Source organism: Callorhinchus milii, unplaced genomic scaffold (genome assembly GCF_018977255.1).
Source record: "Callorhinchus milii isolate IMCB2004 unplaced genomic scaffold, IMCB_Cmil_1.0 Scaffold2, whole genome shotgun sequence".
NCBI classification, from domain to species: Eukaryota; Metazoa; Chordata; class Chondrichthyes; order Chimaeriformes; family Callorhinchidae; genus Callorhinchus; species Callorhinchus milii.
The window spans coordinates 8,220,969-8,239,170 of NW_024704743.1; the positions used below are offsets into that span (position 1 = coordinate 8,220,969).

The window sequence follows — 18,202 nt, forward strand, 5'->3', positions numbered from 1 at the left end:
GGAGACTTAATAGAAGTTTTCAAAATTATGAAGGGATTCGATAGGGTGAACAAGAAGAAACTATTTCCGTATAAGTCAAATAAAATCCAATTTTAAAAATATAATAATAATAATCCTTGCATTTGATAGCGTCTTGTCATGTCTTTGAGATGTCACAAAGCTCTTCACAGAATATACTGTAAAGTGAATTGACTGCATATTTTATGGACAAAATGCGGCAGCCAATTGCACACAGCAGTATCCCACATGTAATTAATAATCTACATTGGGTTGGTGTAATTCAATTCAGCCGTAAGTGCGCATGCGGTAGTTCGTCACTGCAGTCGGTAAGAGTACATGCGACGACAGATCAGGATAACATTTCCCGTGATTCAATGCAGCTGGTAAGTGCGGGAGTAGTAGAGGTACTGACTGAGAACTTGTGAATTTGCTTCACCAAATATACCTTGCAGATATTGTACTGTGTCTGGTCTGCTTCTCCTTGACGAAGGGTTCTATCTATATTGCAGACAAATTACTATTCTGCATTGGTAATCTTCAGGTGCCTTTTCAGCACACCACACCAGCTTGTGTAACTATTAGGGCTAATAGAAAAATTTCCCTAAACAGCTGCTGTGGGAATACTGTGCTGGAAGTCAGTCCACTGTGGATGGTGATGATGAACTTCTTGCTGTGAAATTCACAAATTCTGCTGACAACTCTTACCATATGGATATAACTGAGAGGAGCTCAGGAGCTTTAGACATGTACAGCCCAATTGCCGTGCTTTGTGGTTAGTCAGCTCGGTGTCTGACACAGAGATCCATCATAATACTAAAATACTAAATGGTCGACTGTGTGGAGTCCTGTAGCTCAGTGGTTAGCGCACTCACCTCACAAATGAGAGACCTGGGTTTGATTCCAGGCAAGGTGAAATGTTGGGCAAGTTTCCTTACTCCACACGCCTCTGTTTACTAGCATATAGTACATAGGTACATGGTTGTTAGTTGATTGGTGGATCGCTTTTCCAGGGGTAATAATTGCTTTAAAAAAAACTGCTTACCGAATCAACGACTGTTTATGGGACACTGCTGTGCACAATTGGCTGCCACATGTTGTCCACAAAATATAGTCAATTCACTTTACAGTATATTCTGTGAAGCGTTTTGAGACATCTCAAAGATGTGATAAGACGTTATATCAAATGCAAGGATTATTATTTATTATTATCATGCCTAAGAGTCTCCAAACCAAACTACTGAAAGTTCCACATATGAATATTTTTAGTTTGTCTGCTATGATCGAAGAGACCACCCTGTTTACCGAATCCCAGATTGTTTAGGGATACATTGGCAAGAGGCGGTGTTGGAAAACCCCATAGAGTGCTTTAGGTTTAACCAGCTACAAAGTTTAACCAGTCTACAGAGTGCTGGCAAACTCCCATTGCTTGAACAGCCAGGACCGCACTACCCATTAGGGCTTTGGCTTACAGGGATAACAGGCTTTGAGTGGGATGATTCTAAATAGCTGTGACTGGTGTCCTCCTCCAAATCCTGCTAATAATAATAATAATCCTTGCATTTAATATAGAGCCTTATCACGTCTTCAAGACATCTCAAAGCGCTGCATAGAATATACTGCAAAGTGAATTGACTGTATATTTTGTTGGCGAAACGCGGCAGCCAATTGGGCACAGCAGCGTCCCACAAACAGTTGAGGATTCAACGGCTGTTCCATTAACAATGCTTTGGAGTTTTGTGCACACGATTGGCTCAGGTATTGGGCTATTGAGATCATCAAGTGAGGATTAGTTCAATTCCAACCTTCCATTACCAAGTATGTCGCTATGCACTAACTCAGCCCCCAAAGACCCACTTACCTCACTTATTATTGCAGAGATAATAAACAGGGGAACAAACAGTGAGCTTTAAAACCACGACAACATTTTAAATGATGTGGAATGTCTTGCTGAATAGGGTGGTGGAAGTTGGAGTCCATTATAGCTTTCAACAGTGAAGTAGGCAGGTTTATGAAAGAAAGGAGCTTCAATGAGGTTAAGGTGGGGCCATGGAATTGAAGTAATCTCTTTGCTCTGTGAGCCGGTGCAGACTCGATGGGCTGAATGGCTTCTTCCTGTACTGTAGATTTCTATGTTTCTATCTGATGGGGACAATATTCCTTGAGTTTGAGATTTGGCGTCTTGTCATGTGTCATCCTGCTTGTGCATTTGTAGGAGATATAAATATAAAAAGGTACAGTAGGCAATTGGGATCCTAATATTGTAGTTACCTCCAGTAGAGAAACTAGCAACAGCATGAGTTTGATGGATTGAATGGCTGCCTTGAATGCTGCAATCTCTATGAGTTTCTCCCTGCAGTTTCAACATGACAACCACCTGAAGGCTTTTGAAGATGATGTGATCAGCTTATACTTGAACATATTCCACCATCAGAGGGCAACAGGAAACTGTGCTGTTTCGTGTATTGAAAGAAATTGTAAGCAAGGCTCAACATTGCTCAGTATCCTTGCCCCAAAACTTAAAGTGTAAGATGTTGCAGAAGTTTGGAAAATTCCTAAATTCAATCTTAATATTAGCTTGATATTAGAGCAGAATAGTTTAAAGGATTATTTGTTTGGGGTATTTAAATAGTGAAATAAATTGATTAGGTAGTGTGCCCAGAATCTCTGGAACTCCCTGCCTCAATCCTTCTGTCTTTCCTCTTCTTTGCCCATCTTCAAATCACACCTGAAGACTTTCCCCTTCGACAGGGCTTTTGGTCACCTCCCCTCTCTTTCATTGACCCAAAGGTGCTACATCAAAAGTAAGGATTAATATTATTATTGTTATAAACACAACAAGTGATTGCAAAGATCCTCAGACCTTCAGCTTCCATTTTTTCCAGCAAACCCTGACTGTCACAAACATGTTAATGAGGTTGGGGGTATAACTAAGTGGAAACATGTTGCTTTAGGATTAAATAGGTATTCAGGATTATAGTACTTGCATTTCAAATTGATCTTAGTATATAAAACATAAATTTGGTTCTGTATCTATGTAGATTGCCCTCATTATACTACTGAATAGGTTTCTGTTTAGTTAGTTCGCATAAATACAAATTTGCTAAATATCTTCACGATTACACAGAAAAGGCACCTGTAAACCATTATTTATTGTGTTGCTTGAAATCTGGTACAACACAACATATTTAATTCTATTTGTCAATCCTGGCTGATATGATATATTGCATTGGTAGTTTTATTGATGCAAAACTGAAAATATGTACAGTATTTAAACGCTCTGTACTTAAACAGTTTTTTCCATGAAATGCTAGTCATAAGATTGCCAGATGCTAAAAATAAATCTTACCGGAAAACTGAACCATGTGACAATACAATAACATGGGAACAGAAAGAGGCCATTCAACCCATCAAGTCTACACCACCAATGAATCAAGTGACCAGAGCTAATTCTCATTTATTCCTGCATTCTATAAATACAGTATAGCTTGAAGATAGATCTTTATAGTCACACTTTTATCAACAAGGAAAATCTAGCTCCTTTATGGCTCAGTGAATCAATACATTGTCTGGTATACAAATCCTCTGTTCACTCTTTAATACAATAAAATAGATATAAGCTCGGCTGGTGATATGGGTGCTATCGTCAGCCTCCATGGCTTTGGGATAGGGAGGGGGTACAGGGGATACCAGGATTCCTATTTCCAATCCAAATGATTCTTACTGAAAAGCACGCATTTGTGAATTGCGGGTAATGGCAATGCCGTTACCTGGATCACTGCCATTGTCTTGTTCCACTTAGTAGCAGTTTGTTTCAGGAAAACAGATTTACATAATATTTACAGCATGGAAATGGGCCACTCAGCCAAATAGTCCATGCTGCTGTTTATACTCCATGAGTCACCATCCAATCCTTATGTGTCAACCCTTGAAAATGAAGGCAAAGCTTGTGTCAACCCTTGAAACTTGAACTGATTGCATTCAGCCAATTTCTTATGGTTGTGGCTGTGGGGAATTATACTTAGCCAGTATGGCCAATGCAGAAAGTCAATAAAGTACTCCGGTAATTAGGATCGTTAACAGAATTAGCATAGTATTATAAATGAATCCAACCTACTGCCTTCTGGGGTTATTCCTTTGTTGAGATATCTCATTAAATAGGTCTCAGTCTAAATTGATCAGCCAGCTAGTTACAACAGCCCACTTTTGCCTTCTTGCTCATTTGAAAACATGGTTGTGAGTCCTCGGACCCACGGTGAGTCAGAACACATCGTTCACTCTGCCTCACATTCCAGTATTCTCTTGCGTAGTGCTCTGGGACGCTACCCTGCGGGAGCAGCACTATATAAATGCAAGTTGTTGTTGTTGCAGTGTAAGTCCTCAACCTCTTAAGATTGGGCTCTTAAATGTCATTCTAATGGGGGAATTCCTTAATTAAAGATTCCACAAAAACTGGTGAACGAAGGACTACCCACTTGCTGCCACTTCAACTCTCCCTCCCACTCGCACTCTGACCTCTTCATCCACGGTCTCCTACTCTGTTCCAATGAGCCACAGTGCAAACTCGAGGAACAGCACCTCATTTATCTGCTGGGGACCTGACAGCCCTTTGGCCTCAACATTGATTTGAACAATTTCAGACCATTTCAGCTCACCTTCCCCCTCCCCCTCTTCTGTGACCATTACCACATCATCTTGGTCCCAGATACATCTTCTCTCTCTGGTCTGCCTTATTGTTGCAATCTTTCTCCCCCCTCCCTTTGTTCTGCAGTATTAACACCTCCATTCCCCTGTTTTGTTGCAACCCCCCCCTTTGTTTTGCATCATTAACACCTCGTCCTCTGTCCTCTACCCCATTTTCTCCTTTGTCTTCCTTGCCCTGCCTCCCCCAACCTGTTAGTCTTTAAAATTCTCTCCCTCCCAACGTGCCCCAGTTCTAACGAAGGGTCGTGGACCCGAAACGTTGACTTATTTTCCTTTCTCCGTAGATGCTGCCTGACCTGCTGAGTGTTCCCAGTGACTTCTGTTTTTGTTTCAGATTTCCAGTATCTGCAGAATTTTACATTTTGATTACCCACTCAATTCTTTTACTGTGGACTTATTGTACCCTTTCCATGGTTCTGATTACTTTCTACAATGAGGTGCTTAGAACTGCATGCAGTGCTCCAACTGTGGCCTAACTAAATAAATTTAAAGTCACATTCTTACTTTTATATATGAAGCCCCTATATAAAGCCTAGAATCCCATTGGTCTCATTGTAGAGCCCCTACTTTGTAAACCCTCATCTGTAAAAATCTGACTACCTTTCTTGTTTCCAGCAGCCACCGTGCTATGTCCAATGTGCCCCTGAAAAAACAGGAGGGTTCATTTAATAAAATGTTCTGTGCCAGATCCAATAAAAATAAATAGGCAAGGATAAGGATCCATAGGGGCTTTACTTCCATGTATTTGACTTTAAAAACAAATTCAAATAAAACCAAATTCATCTCAGAAGTTAAGTCTGGACCCACCATCTCCCTCCTTGGTGACAGATTGTTAAGTTGTCTTGTTGCAGGTGGCATCACCATCACATGTTTGACAAAGTTGGTGAGTGACTACTAGGGCAAGAGAGGGCTCAGCCCCCCCCAATCTACCTACAGTCACCTCTTTAAAGGCAGCCAGTCCTCCGAGGAGCTCCAAACCGCAGCATCTGTGAGGGCCCCTCTTGCGGCACCTGCCTACTTCTGGTCCAACCGGCTGCTCGTTGAGGCTTTTTCACCTCTGTTTGGATGATGGACCTGCCAGTCAAGCCAATTGCTCACCTGTCTTAAAGGGGACCGTCCTTAAACTGAGTTTTACTCAGCCCCCACACACCCCACCCCCACAATTTTTCACCCGCCACCTATGGCGAGAACAGTTTGCCAATACCCTGACAGAGTGGAGCCAAATAAAATTGGTCACTCGCTCCATGGCTGTTTGTGGGACTTTGCTGCTTGCAAACTGGCTGCTGGATTTCATCCACAAACTACACAGTCACTCCACTTTACAGTATATTCTGTGAAGCACTTTGAGACTTCTCAATTATTTGATAAGGCATTATATACAAATCAAGGATTATTGCCATTATTATCTGGCTGAACCTTTCAGTACGATGATACACCCAATCCAGGGATTAGATAGTTTAAATTTGAATCTTGAAAATGATGTGACTTTACTTTGAAGAATGCCAGACTAATTGTTCCCTTTCATGATTAACCTATATAATACTTAACTTTTCCTTGCTGTAAAACAAGATTGTCAAAAGCGGCAGATTTCTAGAAATAAGAATAAAATATATTAATACAATTTTTCCAAATAAGTGGCGGGTGGGTCGGTAACCAGAGGACACAGATTTACGATAATTGGCAAAAGAACCAGAGGGGAGATGAGGAGATATTGTTTTACCCAGAGAATTGTAACAATCTGGAATGCATTGCCTGAAAGGGTGGTGGAAGCAGATCCGATAATAGCTTTCAAAAATGAATTAGATAGGTACGTGAAAAGGAAAAATTTTCGGGGCTCTAGGGTAGAGCAGTGGAGTGGGACTCATTGGTAGCTCTTTCAAAGAGCCAGCACAGTCTCAATGTCCCGAATGGCCTCCTTTTGTGTTGTAAGATTCTACGAATCTGTTCTAAATGTTTCTAAACTAGCTGCCGTGAAGAAGCCAAGTATATGTCAGTCTATTGCAACAGCATTTAGTGAAGACCGAGTATGTAGGTATAAGTCATGCAGGTAAATTGTCTAGATGGAGTCACAGAACATCCCAGCTCAGCGCATTAGTGGCAGGGGATAATTAGTGTTTACTTATAATCATCAGCCCTCTGTGCCAGCAAGCATGGAAGACTGAATATCCAGAGCAAAGGAATCCCTGCTGTTTTCCAGCTGTCAGGAACAGTAATTACATTGTGTCTCAACACCTCTGGGAGCTTGGCAGCATTTATCCATCAGTGACTGCTCTGATTCGTTAGACGCCTTAAGGCCTATCCCCATCCCAACCAATCCTCTTTGTTACTGGCTGAAAAGAAAATGGGATGAAGATCATAATAAGAAGATAATCATTCACCAGCTCTGTGTAGCCTTGTTGATGGCTTAATTGAGGTTAAAATAAGCTCCAATCAGACCGATAACAGTGCTACTTAATCTTACATAAATATGTAAGAAATACAAGTGCATGATTAGGGAAGAATAATCTGCACCAGCAGGGTTTCTGCAGGGGACAATTATTAGCCAAGCACTGAACAGCTTGGTCTCAGCAAGAGCTGTTCACCATTCATGAGTGGGTACTGACAGAATATTTTTTAGCGCACGACTGAGTTCAATATGACATATAAAATCTGGCATTACAGACGCCAAAAAAATATCCAGAATATGCCAAAGATCCACTGCAAGTGATAGGGAAAAAAATAGGTCAATATTCCAGGTGGGACCTCTCATCAGGAATGAAACGGTGTGGGCTGGTTCCTGCAGAGGGCAGCGGAGCAAACGTTAGGACCAGGCAGAGAAAACAACATCAGGAATGAGTTAAAAAGTGATTATGTTCTTCAAGAGGTATCTGGTGGGCCATTAACAGATTGTGAATGCTGTTAGTGGAAGCTTTAAACTAAAAGTGCATGAAACAGGTGTAAGAAGGTGTGAAATTCCAGTGCAACATAACGGTAAAAAGGAGTGAAAAAGAAATCAGAGGTTTGCATGACTACCTGATATTGGGGGAAAGGTTAACTAGTAAGTGATGTACTGCTCCTAATCTTTGGATCAGGCTCAGTTTAACATGTATCGGAGGATGAGCATAGAAGCAAAAGCATGTGAGTACATACTGTGTTCGATTCCCAGACAAGTCGAAACCTTAGGCAAGTTTCTTTACTCCACACTCCTCTGTTTACCTAGCGGTAAGTAGGAACCCGGTTGTTAGTCAATTGGCAGATCACTCCGGGGGGGTAATAATTGCTTAATGGTATACACTTTATGGTATACTCTGTGGCGTACTTTGAGAAGTCTCGAAGATGTGATAAGGCACTATATCAAATGCAAGGATTATTATTTATTATAAGACAAAGCCATACTCTTTGGCTCCCGTCAACATCTTCTCTCCTGCTGTCCAGAACTCCTCATCCTACCCAATCTCTCCCTAAGACTCATCGAACCCATACGCAACTTAGGATCAGGTTTCCCAGCTATCCTTCTTACCCCACATCTGGTCCCTGGCCACAACCTCCACCTCTGTCACATTGCCCTGGCCAGGTCCGCTTTCCTTCACCTCCACCACATTGCCCGCCTATGTTCGTACCTCACTCCAAAAGCTGTGGAAATCCTCGTCCATGCCTTCGTCACGTCCCGCCTCGACCACTCAAACCCCCTCCTCACCGGTCTCCGCTACTCCACTACTCACAAAATTCAACTAACTCAAAACTCCGCCGCCCACATCCTCACCCGCACTGAACTCCGTACCTCCATTCTACCAGTCCTTGTCAAACTCCAATGGCTTCCGGTCACTGAGGGGATTGATTTCAAGATCCTTACTCTGATGTTTAAATCCCTGGCACCCCATACATCTCTCCAACCTGCTCTCTCCCTACACCACTACCTGTTGCCTCTGCTCGGCTGGCTCCTCCTTGTCCCCTGGACCATCCACCCCACCATCGGCGGCCGTATTTTCAGCCACTACTCCCCAAAGCTATGGAACATTCTTCCTAAATCCTTTCACTTTGCTGCCCTACCCTCCCCATTTTCAGGTCACGCTTGAAGACATGCCTCTTCGACCGTGCCTACGGTCACCTTCCCCCTCCTGCTGGTTCAGCATTGGGCTCCACCACTGTTAAACACTCCGAGACCCCGCACAGCGTGAAAGGACCCATATAAATACAAGTTGTTGTTGTTGAATACAATACTGTGGGATTAGAGGAGGTTGATGGGAATTATTGTTGGACATGAAGAGTGTCTTTGGGGTAATGGGCAATAAATTAGAAAGAATCTCAGAAAGGGAGATTTCCTGATGAGGTACAGCACTAACTCTGTGTCAAATTCGTCTCATACTCGTGCAACCCTTTTTATTTTTACATCAATCCACACAAATTCATATTCCAGCACAAACCGTGGATAGTTCTGGATACTTGAGAATGCAGGGGAAATGTTGGCACATTTCTCGCAGTCCAGGAATCTAGTATGGAATTTTACTTAAATAGAAACATGTGAGGGGATGGTGTGAAACTAAATTAGATTAGGCAGTTTTCATCTGATCCTTGTCTCAGTGAAAGCTGGTCCACAGCACAAGTGTTCATAATGTAACACTAATTACAGCTACAATGAAGGTTGGAGCGTAAAATGGTATCAATTATCATATATACCAAATCCTTGCATTTGACATAGTGTTAAAGCGTCTTAAAGCACTTTACATTGTATTTCCCTGTATTTGGAGGTGAAGGAAGCAGGCAATACATGTATAGTATTATCCGATACATTAAGTGAATGAGCAATTATCTAGGGGATTGTTGGCCAGGACACTGGGAGGAACTCCCTTTCCTTTTCAAATACTGTCATAGGATCTGCAATGTGACCTGACCAAGCAAATGCTTTAACATCTCATGCAAAGGTTCTCCCAGCACAACATCGAAGCGTCATGGGACTTGAGCTTACAACCTCCTGACCCAGATGTGAGACAACTAACCAACTGAGCAAAGCTGACACACTGTAACAGAATAATAGAAAATTCCTCACTATCAATGACTTAAATTATTGCAGGTATGTTCCACATATTCGTGTTCTGTTGCATCTCTAAAGGAGGCACGACTTGCAAATATAAGAAAAGTTTATTTTGCTAGCTTATACCAATATTTTAAATCTCACGATCTGCTTTATTCAAACCAGGTTGAATCCAAAGTTAGAAGACTTGCAGTCTACCAAATTCCTTGGCAGGATTGAAGTGATTTCACCTCTCTGGCACTGATATGCTAAAATCCAGCCAATACATGTCAGAATTCATACAATTCTGAGTATTAAACATACTTTCCATTACCCGAAAGTTAATTATCCAGAGAAGCAAATCAATGGGCACTTATTTAAGAAAGCACCACTGTGAAAAAGTGTTGGAACATTACACAACATTTGTCAACCTCCCCGTGGACCCAGTAACTAGCCATCTACCTCACACGAGAAATTGAAGGAACTCTGTCGTGTGAGATTGTCCACCCAATAAGTAAGATAGCTGACAAGAGGTAGGCATCTACACAGCCTTTGATGATAGACTGACAGATATTTCAATTATTTGAGCCAAAATGTTAGAAAAACAAACCTGACATTTCACAAGTGCCGATTTTCACTACCGATTCCATGCTCGATTCCAGTAATCCATCCTCAGGTATCATAGAATCATAGAATATTACAGCACAGAAGGAGGCCATTCAGCCTATCATGCCTGTCGCTCTCTTTGTAAGAGCTACCCACTCCCCTTCCCCGCTCTTTCCCCACACCCCTCCAAATTGTTCCTTTTCAAGTACCTATCCAATTTCCTTTTGAAAGTTGTTATTGAATCTGTTTCCACCAGCCTTTCAGGCAATGCATTCCAGAGCATAACAACTCACTGTAAAACAAATGTCTCCTCATCTCCCCTCTGGTTCTTTTGCCAATCATTTTAAATCTATGTGCCCTGTTTACTACTTGCCTGCGAGTGGAACCAGTTTTCCCTATCTACTCTATCAAAACTCCTGATAATTTTGAACACCTCTATTAAATCTCCACTTAACCTTTTCTGCTTTAAGGAGAACAATCCCAGATTTGTGGATTTTTAACTCAGCCCCAAAGAGACCCTACTTCCTCCCCTTATGAGGATCCTTTGATTTATTCACTCTTCATTTCAACAACTTGCACTTATATACGTCCCACATGCAGGGTAGCATCTCAGAGCGCTTAAATAATAATCCTTGCATTTGATAAGAGCACCTTATCACTTCGTTGAGACGTTTCAAAGCTCTTCACAGAATATACTATGAAGTGAATCGACTGTATATTTTGTGGGCTAAATAAAGGCACGTGTGGTTGTGTGCCAGCTAATATGCACTTTGCTGGGAGGGAGAAGGAAGTGAAAATGGGAGCTGTGAACAATGACCTGCTGGATTAGATTAGGCAGTTTGTGTGAAGAAATACAATACTTCAGCACAAACTTGATGGCCTGTTTCTGCTCTATGATTCTAGGAGTGAATGTCAGCCTGGCTCAGTTGATAGCACTCTCACCTCTGTTGCTCTATTCCAGATTTAGAATCAACCTCCATTTTTATGTTTGATCTTTAATTTATTTTTGTACGATGATTTTTTTCAACATTATATTACTATATATCTATAATGTTTTTGAGGTGATAATTATCACATCCACCCACCCTGTTGATATAAGAACGTGAGAATTGCTGGACGAAAGATGACCACAGTTCATCCACTTTGCCTTCCACCATCCTTAATTTCTTGACTGGCAATGCCTTGCTCTGTGCCCACCATCATTCTGGTTGGGCTCAAATCCGTTTGAAGCAGCAATTAAACGTGGAGATGTACGGATCGTAGCATTGGAGTGAGAGAGACCAGCTTAACCCATCAAACTTGTACTCTAACCAAGTCAAATGATGGGGAAGAGATCATGTATCAGAGCAGCTCAGTTGGTAGCACTCTTGCCTGAGTCAGAAGGTTGTGAGTTAGAGCCCCACATCGTGACTTGAAACTCATATTCTCTTGGCTGACACTCCCAACAATGCAATGGTGCTGAATTGTTGGAGGTGCTGTTCTTCGGATGAGACGGTACACCTGTTCAGGTGGACATTAAAGATCCCATGGCACTATTGGAAAAGAGAAGGGAATTTCTCCCAGTGCTCTGCCCGTGGATGCATCTTGATAATTCACTTAAATGAGAATCACCATACGTATGCAGGCTCTGTGAAATTAATGTCAGGTTTACACTGTGCTAACAAGTCAATCTATATTGATACATATCAAAAGCTCTCCAAATGAACTATTACAAATATACTTAAACAAAATTCCACCGATGGGAACCATTAAGCCTCTAAGTTGACATTGTTATACAAAATGGTTTGGCAAGTGATTTTTTTTGTAATGAATCAAAATCTGAAGCTCTCTATTTACAATGCGAATATTTTGCCAAAAGACTGAAATTAGGAGAGGGGCCACAAAAATAGCTGTTTCCAACTGATAGGTAAGGTTTCAAAGCCAAAAAGGAATGCTTGTTTCAGTGAAATTGTAATCTGAATGGTACATTAGTCGATTGCCTCAAGTAATCTTAGTCTTGTTAGATATCCATCGTAGGATTTTGCATATTACCAAGTACAGATGGAGGCTGCAAGCAATCCTCTCTGTGTTTGTAACTCCTTTGGCTGAGAAAACATGACTTAAAAAAATACTAAGTGGACGATTCTTGTTCCGTTTATCCATCTTTCAAAGTCCTACAGTTCAATGATGATAACTGATCAATATAAGTATTGATCAGTTATAATGATCAGTTTTGGTATTACCTCAAACTGCATTTATCGTTACTGTGCCCAAGTTTGGAATTCCAAATAGTATTGACTTTCTTTGATTAATAATATAATCCTTGCACAATAATAATATAATCCTTGCACTTGATACAGCACCTTATCACTTATTCGAGAAGACTCAAAGTGCTTCACAAAAAATATTGTAAAGTGAATTGACCGTATATTCACTTTACTGAATAATGTAGCTTAGTGGTTAGAGCATTCGCCTTGCAAGCGAGGACAGATTTGATTCCCAGGCAGGGTGAAACGTCAGGCAAGTTTCCTTACTTCACCCGCCTCAACTTACCTAAGTAGGAACCCAGTTGTTAGTCAATTGTTGGATTGCTTTTCTGGGGTTAATAATCCCTTCAAAAAGTAATAATTTGGTCACTCAATCCACGACTGTTTATGGGACACTGCCGTGCACAATTGGCTGCCACATTTTGCCAACAAAATATACATTCAACTGACTTTATAGCATATTCTGGGAAATGCTTTGAGACATTTCAAAGACACGATAAGGCGCTATATCAAATGTAAGGATTATTATTATTATTTTGTGAGAGAAACATAAAAATGTTTTAACGGCAGCTGATATTCTTCTTTAGGAAATAAGTTGCTTTGATCCTACAATCACACATCTTCAAAATCAAGCTTAACATCATTGGAACTGGAGGTACTGACAGTTGACAGACATTGACAGAAATTTAGACAGTTTGAAAAACACCTAGAAATTTTAGCACCAATGGAGAACATTCAGCCCATCACGATTGTGCTTGTACTCCTCCCTGCTGGAGTTATCTTCTCTAATCCTATTTCATCTTTCTTCATACTCTTCTAAAATATTATTTAAGCACCTATTCCTTTCAAATTATATAACTGACTTAACTTCATCAGCCACTTGTAGCAATGCACTTCACATCCCAATAATCTTTCATATATTGATATTTCTTCTTACTCTCTTTTATCTTTCAAGCAAATAATCTTGAGTTTATTAGTGTTGTTGCCAACTCCCCAACCATTTTGGGATTATTCACAATCTCAAATCATGATTTGAAACATAGGTTCCATCCGCTCTCAACATACTCCAAAGAATATAGTCCTATATAGTTAATCTTATCATAATTATTAAAACCGAGGTCCTGACTGCTTGCTCAGGTTGACATTAAAGGTCCCATAATACTATTCAAAAAGAGGAGTTTCTTGTAGTTTCCTGGTCAACAAAATCCCTCAAACAAAATTGGTCACACAATCCATGACTGTTTGTGGGACACTGCTGTGCAATCTGGGATTGCTGGGATTGTTCAATCCCAGGAATTGATTATTCTTTTATAATAAAGGCCAATTTTTCTTCTTTCTGGACCTACGAGATGCACATACTAGAGAAAAAATTGTAAAAGAAATTGATATCTTGGGCAGGATAGTTGACTGAATACTGTTAGTAAATCCCATTAAACAGATTATGTTAGAAAATGAATACAAACGGGTATTATGAAATAAATTAATTGAAACAGTTTTTCATTGTTTTCCGTTTTAATTTTGATTAGACATAGCATAATGCCATACGCCAAACGCAGTTAGTCTAAAAAAATACATTCAAAAAAATCTTTAGCAGATCATGCGCTCAACAACAGGTAATGTTCCAAAGGAACCCTGTTTGTACAACCAATCTGTACATCATTAAAACAGGAGAATTCAGATTAGCATCAAGTTTGTCTGCTTTTATAACACCCATCATCAGTGCATAAGTAGATTTTTATTATTAAAATGTTAGCACTTTATTGTACAATAAATTGTTAAGCAGATTTTGTTCAATTTTTGTCTGTACATTTTAAATAATCTTAACAGCTCCTGTTGTAGTGCATCTAGGAAGCATAAGCCTACACAATACTTTCCAGTACCATTTGCAATACAAATGGTTAATATTTGTCCTGCAATGGAAATTACCAATAGCTCAAAAGTGCACACAACTTCTTAGTTTTCCTAAGAATAGCCCCCTGTGTTGCCCATCATAAAATACTCCCCAAAAGCTCTTAGTTCTGATCTTAACTGGGACATTGACCCAGTAAATGAATATTACAAGTTGGCAAAATGTGATTAGAAAATGTTACTGTATGAAAAACATACACTGTTAAGGAACTATACACAAACTATATATACACACATTGGTTGAGGGCATGTTACTTTAATATTTGTACCCTTTTTAAAATCTGTACATCACATAGCATTCTGAAACACTGGGTGTGATCATATGATCTCTGTATTAACAGCAGACTGAGTGAACATCCAGTGCAGGATGCTTTTAGTCCATATTCATCAAATGGGAAGCATCAGCACAAACATTCACCTTTTCAGTAAAGCTGTGAAAAAAATAAATTACACAAATTCTGGCCGTGCTTGCGAGCAGTATGGACTCAGCAGTGATTTACAATATTAGAACTTCTGCTACAATGAACAGCAGAAAAGGCTACAAATGAGGTTTGCAAACTATATATAGGAAACAGATATTTCCTAAATATACATATGTGCAGAAATGACTGCTTAGCCCCTCAGGCAAATATTGCTGCAAAATAACCCAGTGTATATAACTATACTTAAATCTCTATTTTTCTTTATAACCAGGTAACCCCGGTAAGCCCGCCCGCATTTGTCTGCCTGGCATTTTACACAGACAATCGCAGTGATTGACACTTGATTTCAAGAGTGATACCCACTGAAAAAGTTACAGATCAGTTTAAAAACCAGTGGAAAATCAGAGGTAAAAGTTTACCATTTTCTGTTCAGCTGAAGATACAAGAAGCACACGTACAATACAATCTAGTTCTGACAAAATGAGTTTTGGTAGATCTGGATTTCATTTACACGATTTTTTCAACTGCGACCAAATACGGTTTCATATTCTGTTAGGATCAATTCCACTATTTGATTCTGATAGACCATGTGCACTGCAATATTGCCAGTCTCTTTCTCTGGCTTCAGAAGGGTTGGACCAAATACTATTGCAACGCTTTGAGTGGTCATTCGGTTTAGCTCACCGTTGGCAACAATCCTAGGAAGAAAGAGCAAAGCAAAGTCTCAAGCCAGCTTAAGTGTACATTCATGCTGAAATATTACACAATAGCCAAGTATTGGCCAGCACACAATTTAATTTGATCAAAGTGGCATACCTAAGAACTCAGATAATAAGATAGATAATGACTCCCATATTTCTGGTTATTTATTTTTGGTCAGCTGGGTGTCTGACACATGCGGAAACCCATCACCATGCTTAAGAGTATCCAAACCAAGCTGATTCGAATGTGCATTCTGTTCCTGGAGGAATGCATCCTGCTTATCAAATTCAGGAAAGTACATAGGTTGGCAAGAGCCAAGGCTTGGGGACCCCAGAGTGTGCATTGGGGTACTGCTGGAGTCTAACCAGCTAAAACTGCATAGCTTGCCATTGATATCATTGTCTGGCAAGATATTTCTGGTTATTGAATCTCAATATATTTTATTGACTATTTGTTGGATATAAACTGAGCCAACACAACATTGATCAGCCATTGTATATCACTAAAAGGCTTCACAGATGCCTGTAAAATATGAATTAATAAAAATTCTGTGCAAACAATTCAAAACCACACACTATTTTAACTGGAAGGCAAGCTTGATTAATTCATGCTTGCTAACTCACTTTAATAAAAGAACTGGATGTTGATGTTAAAAAAAAATGCTCAATGGAGCCTATCTGAAATGGTATGGACTAAGTGAATACAACAGTGAATACTAAGTGTATAATTGCTAAGTATATACAACACTTAGTAATAACAACAAAAATATGAATTTGGATCTAATCCAAAATTACATTTGTATAGCGCATTTTCATGTCAGAAGGACGTCCCAAGGCACTGGACAGTCAGGGATTTGGACCCAAGCTGGGGGTCAAGATCGGGGAGGGTGGAGGGCAGGGGAGGTAGCCGAAGGTGTGATCAAAGAGGAGGGTTTTGAGACGTGCCTTGAAGGAGGCAAAGGAGGGAGCGAGGCGAAGGGAAAGTGGGATGGAGTTTTGAAAGGGAAAATGTAGAAAAGGAATTTTGTAGCAGGAACAAAATCCCTTTATAGTCACAGTTCAAACACTGTTTAGCAGTGAGTTAGCACACTGTCTGTTCAACTCTGATCTGAATTCAGCTTGCAATGCTGAGATGAAAGTCTGTCTTCTGCCTAAAGAGATTTTCTTATTGTGTGAGTTTATGCATTCTTAATCTAGACACCACAAAAGGTGGTCAACATGGGAAATGGAAAAAGTCACTTTGGTGCAGATGGGGTGTTCACTTGAGATTTGGATTAGAGCAAAGTAGAAAATATTTTACTTTCCATTAAACTCAAGCCGTAGCTGACTCAGAAGTACTTCATGTGGACAATGGGTGTCCAAAAATAGTCTCTCATCTTGCTAAATGTGGGCTGGGTGGGGCGACGGGGGCAGGGGTGGGGCAATCACAGGGTGGAGGGTGGTAGGGTGAGAGGGAGGAGAGAATTTTAAAAGAATTCTTTTAAGTTATCCTAAATCTGAAAAACGAAACAGTGGTCACAACAAATGAACAATTTAGGATTAACATCAATAAGAGAAAATAAATCACCAGTTCAATTGTTGGATGTGGAAAAATGAAACCCTAAACACATTCCAATATTCAGAGCCTAATAAATTATTCTTAACAAATAGTTATTTTACACTTGGATTGTAATAAGTGTTGCAATTTACAAAATGATTAATTTTCAGGCAGAAATATAAGAAAATTATTAAAATTGTACACAATATTGCCCATTAATCTATGCACATCACAGGAACATTAATGGCAATGTGTTTGTACTTACTTGCCAAGGTGCTGGAAAAGTATTTGCATAGTGTCGTGGTTTGGTTTAGGCAACTGTCTTATTAGTTCCTTAATATCTTGAACACGCTGCTTGTAGTCTGGATTTTCTGAAAGATTTAGAAACCCAATTATTTTTAATGCCTGCAATTTAGATTTAAGTTGTGTTCTAGAATGGTACCTTGATTACTTCGAGATAATTACAAACCAACTGTTAGCCACCAATGGCTGAGGTGCGCTGGAACACTAGTGGACTGCTGGGTCTGAAGCAGATGTTAATGATAATAATCCTTGCATTTGATATAGCGACTCATCACTTTGTTGCAATATTCTCAAAGCGCTTCACGGGTTTTACTGTAAAGTCTAGTGATTTTACTGTAAAGTCAAATTGCACATAGCAATGTCCCACAAACAGCCACGAAGTGAATGATCAAGTTTATCTGGAGAGATTGTTAGCCAGGACACCAGGAGAAACTCCCTTTAGCTCCCAAATTCGCTTTTGTATCCCACTTCAACAACTGGTTGTCACGACAATTTATTACACTATTAACAGCAATAAAGGGGAACTAACCACAGTATATATTTATAACTTATTTTATATAATACTTTTTGGCTATTGACTGCACAAGCAGTTTGATTTTACAATTTACTGCCACAGTTAATTGTTGTCTTTCTTTTAAAACTGATCCAAATGCAAAGCCGGAAAGAAAAAAAGAAATGGCATTCAAAGAAAAGTAATCCAATTATTACTTTATTAGCAGTCCAAGGCTAACATTTTTATTAATTCAGACTTTCCTTTACTTCATGCATCGTTTAACCTGCATAATCCT

At 39.9% G+C, this 18,202-nt stretch overlaps 1 protein-coding gene across 10 annotated transcripts in view; it reads right to left on the minus strand.

Moving 5' to 3' along the window:
* Nucleotides 1–14,036: 14,036 nt before the first annotated feature.
* Nucleotides 14,037–18,202, minus strand: part of arhgap12b (Rho GTPase activating protein 12b) — a 92,809-nt gene continuing 88,643 nt past the window's right edge. For all 10 annotated transcript variants that reach the window (XM_042332608.1, XM_042332606.1, XM_042332603.1 and 7 more), the window contains 2 exons: nt 17,377–17,482; nt 14,037–15,571 (listed from right to left, as the gene is read on the minus strand). In XM_042332608.1, coding sequence (XP_042188542.1) covers nt 15,394–15,571; nt 17,377–17,482 — 284 coding nt within the window. In that variant the 3' untranslated portion in view covers nt 14,037–15,393. The remainder of the gene's footprint in view (nt 15,572–17,376; nt 17,483–18,202) is intronic.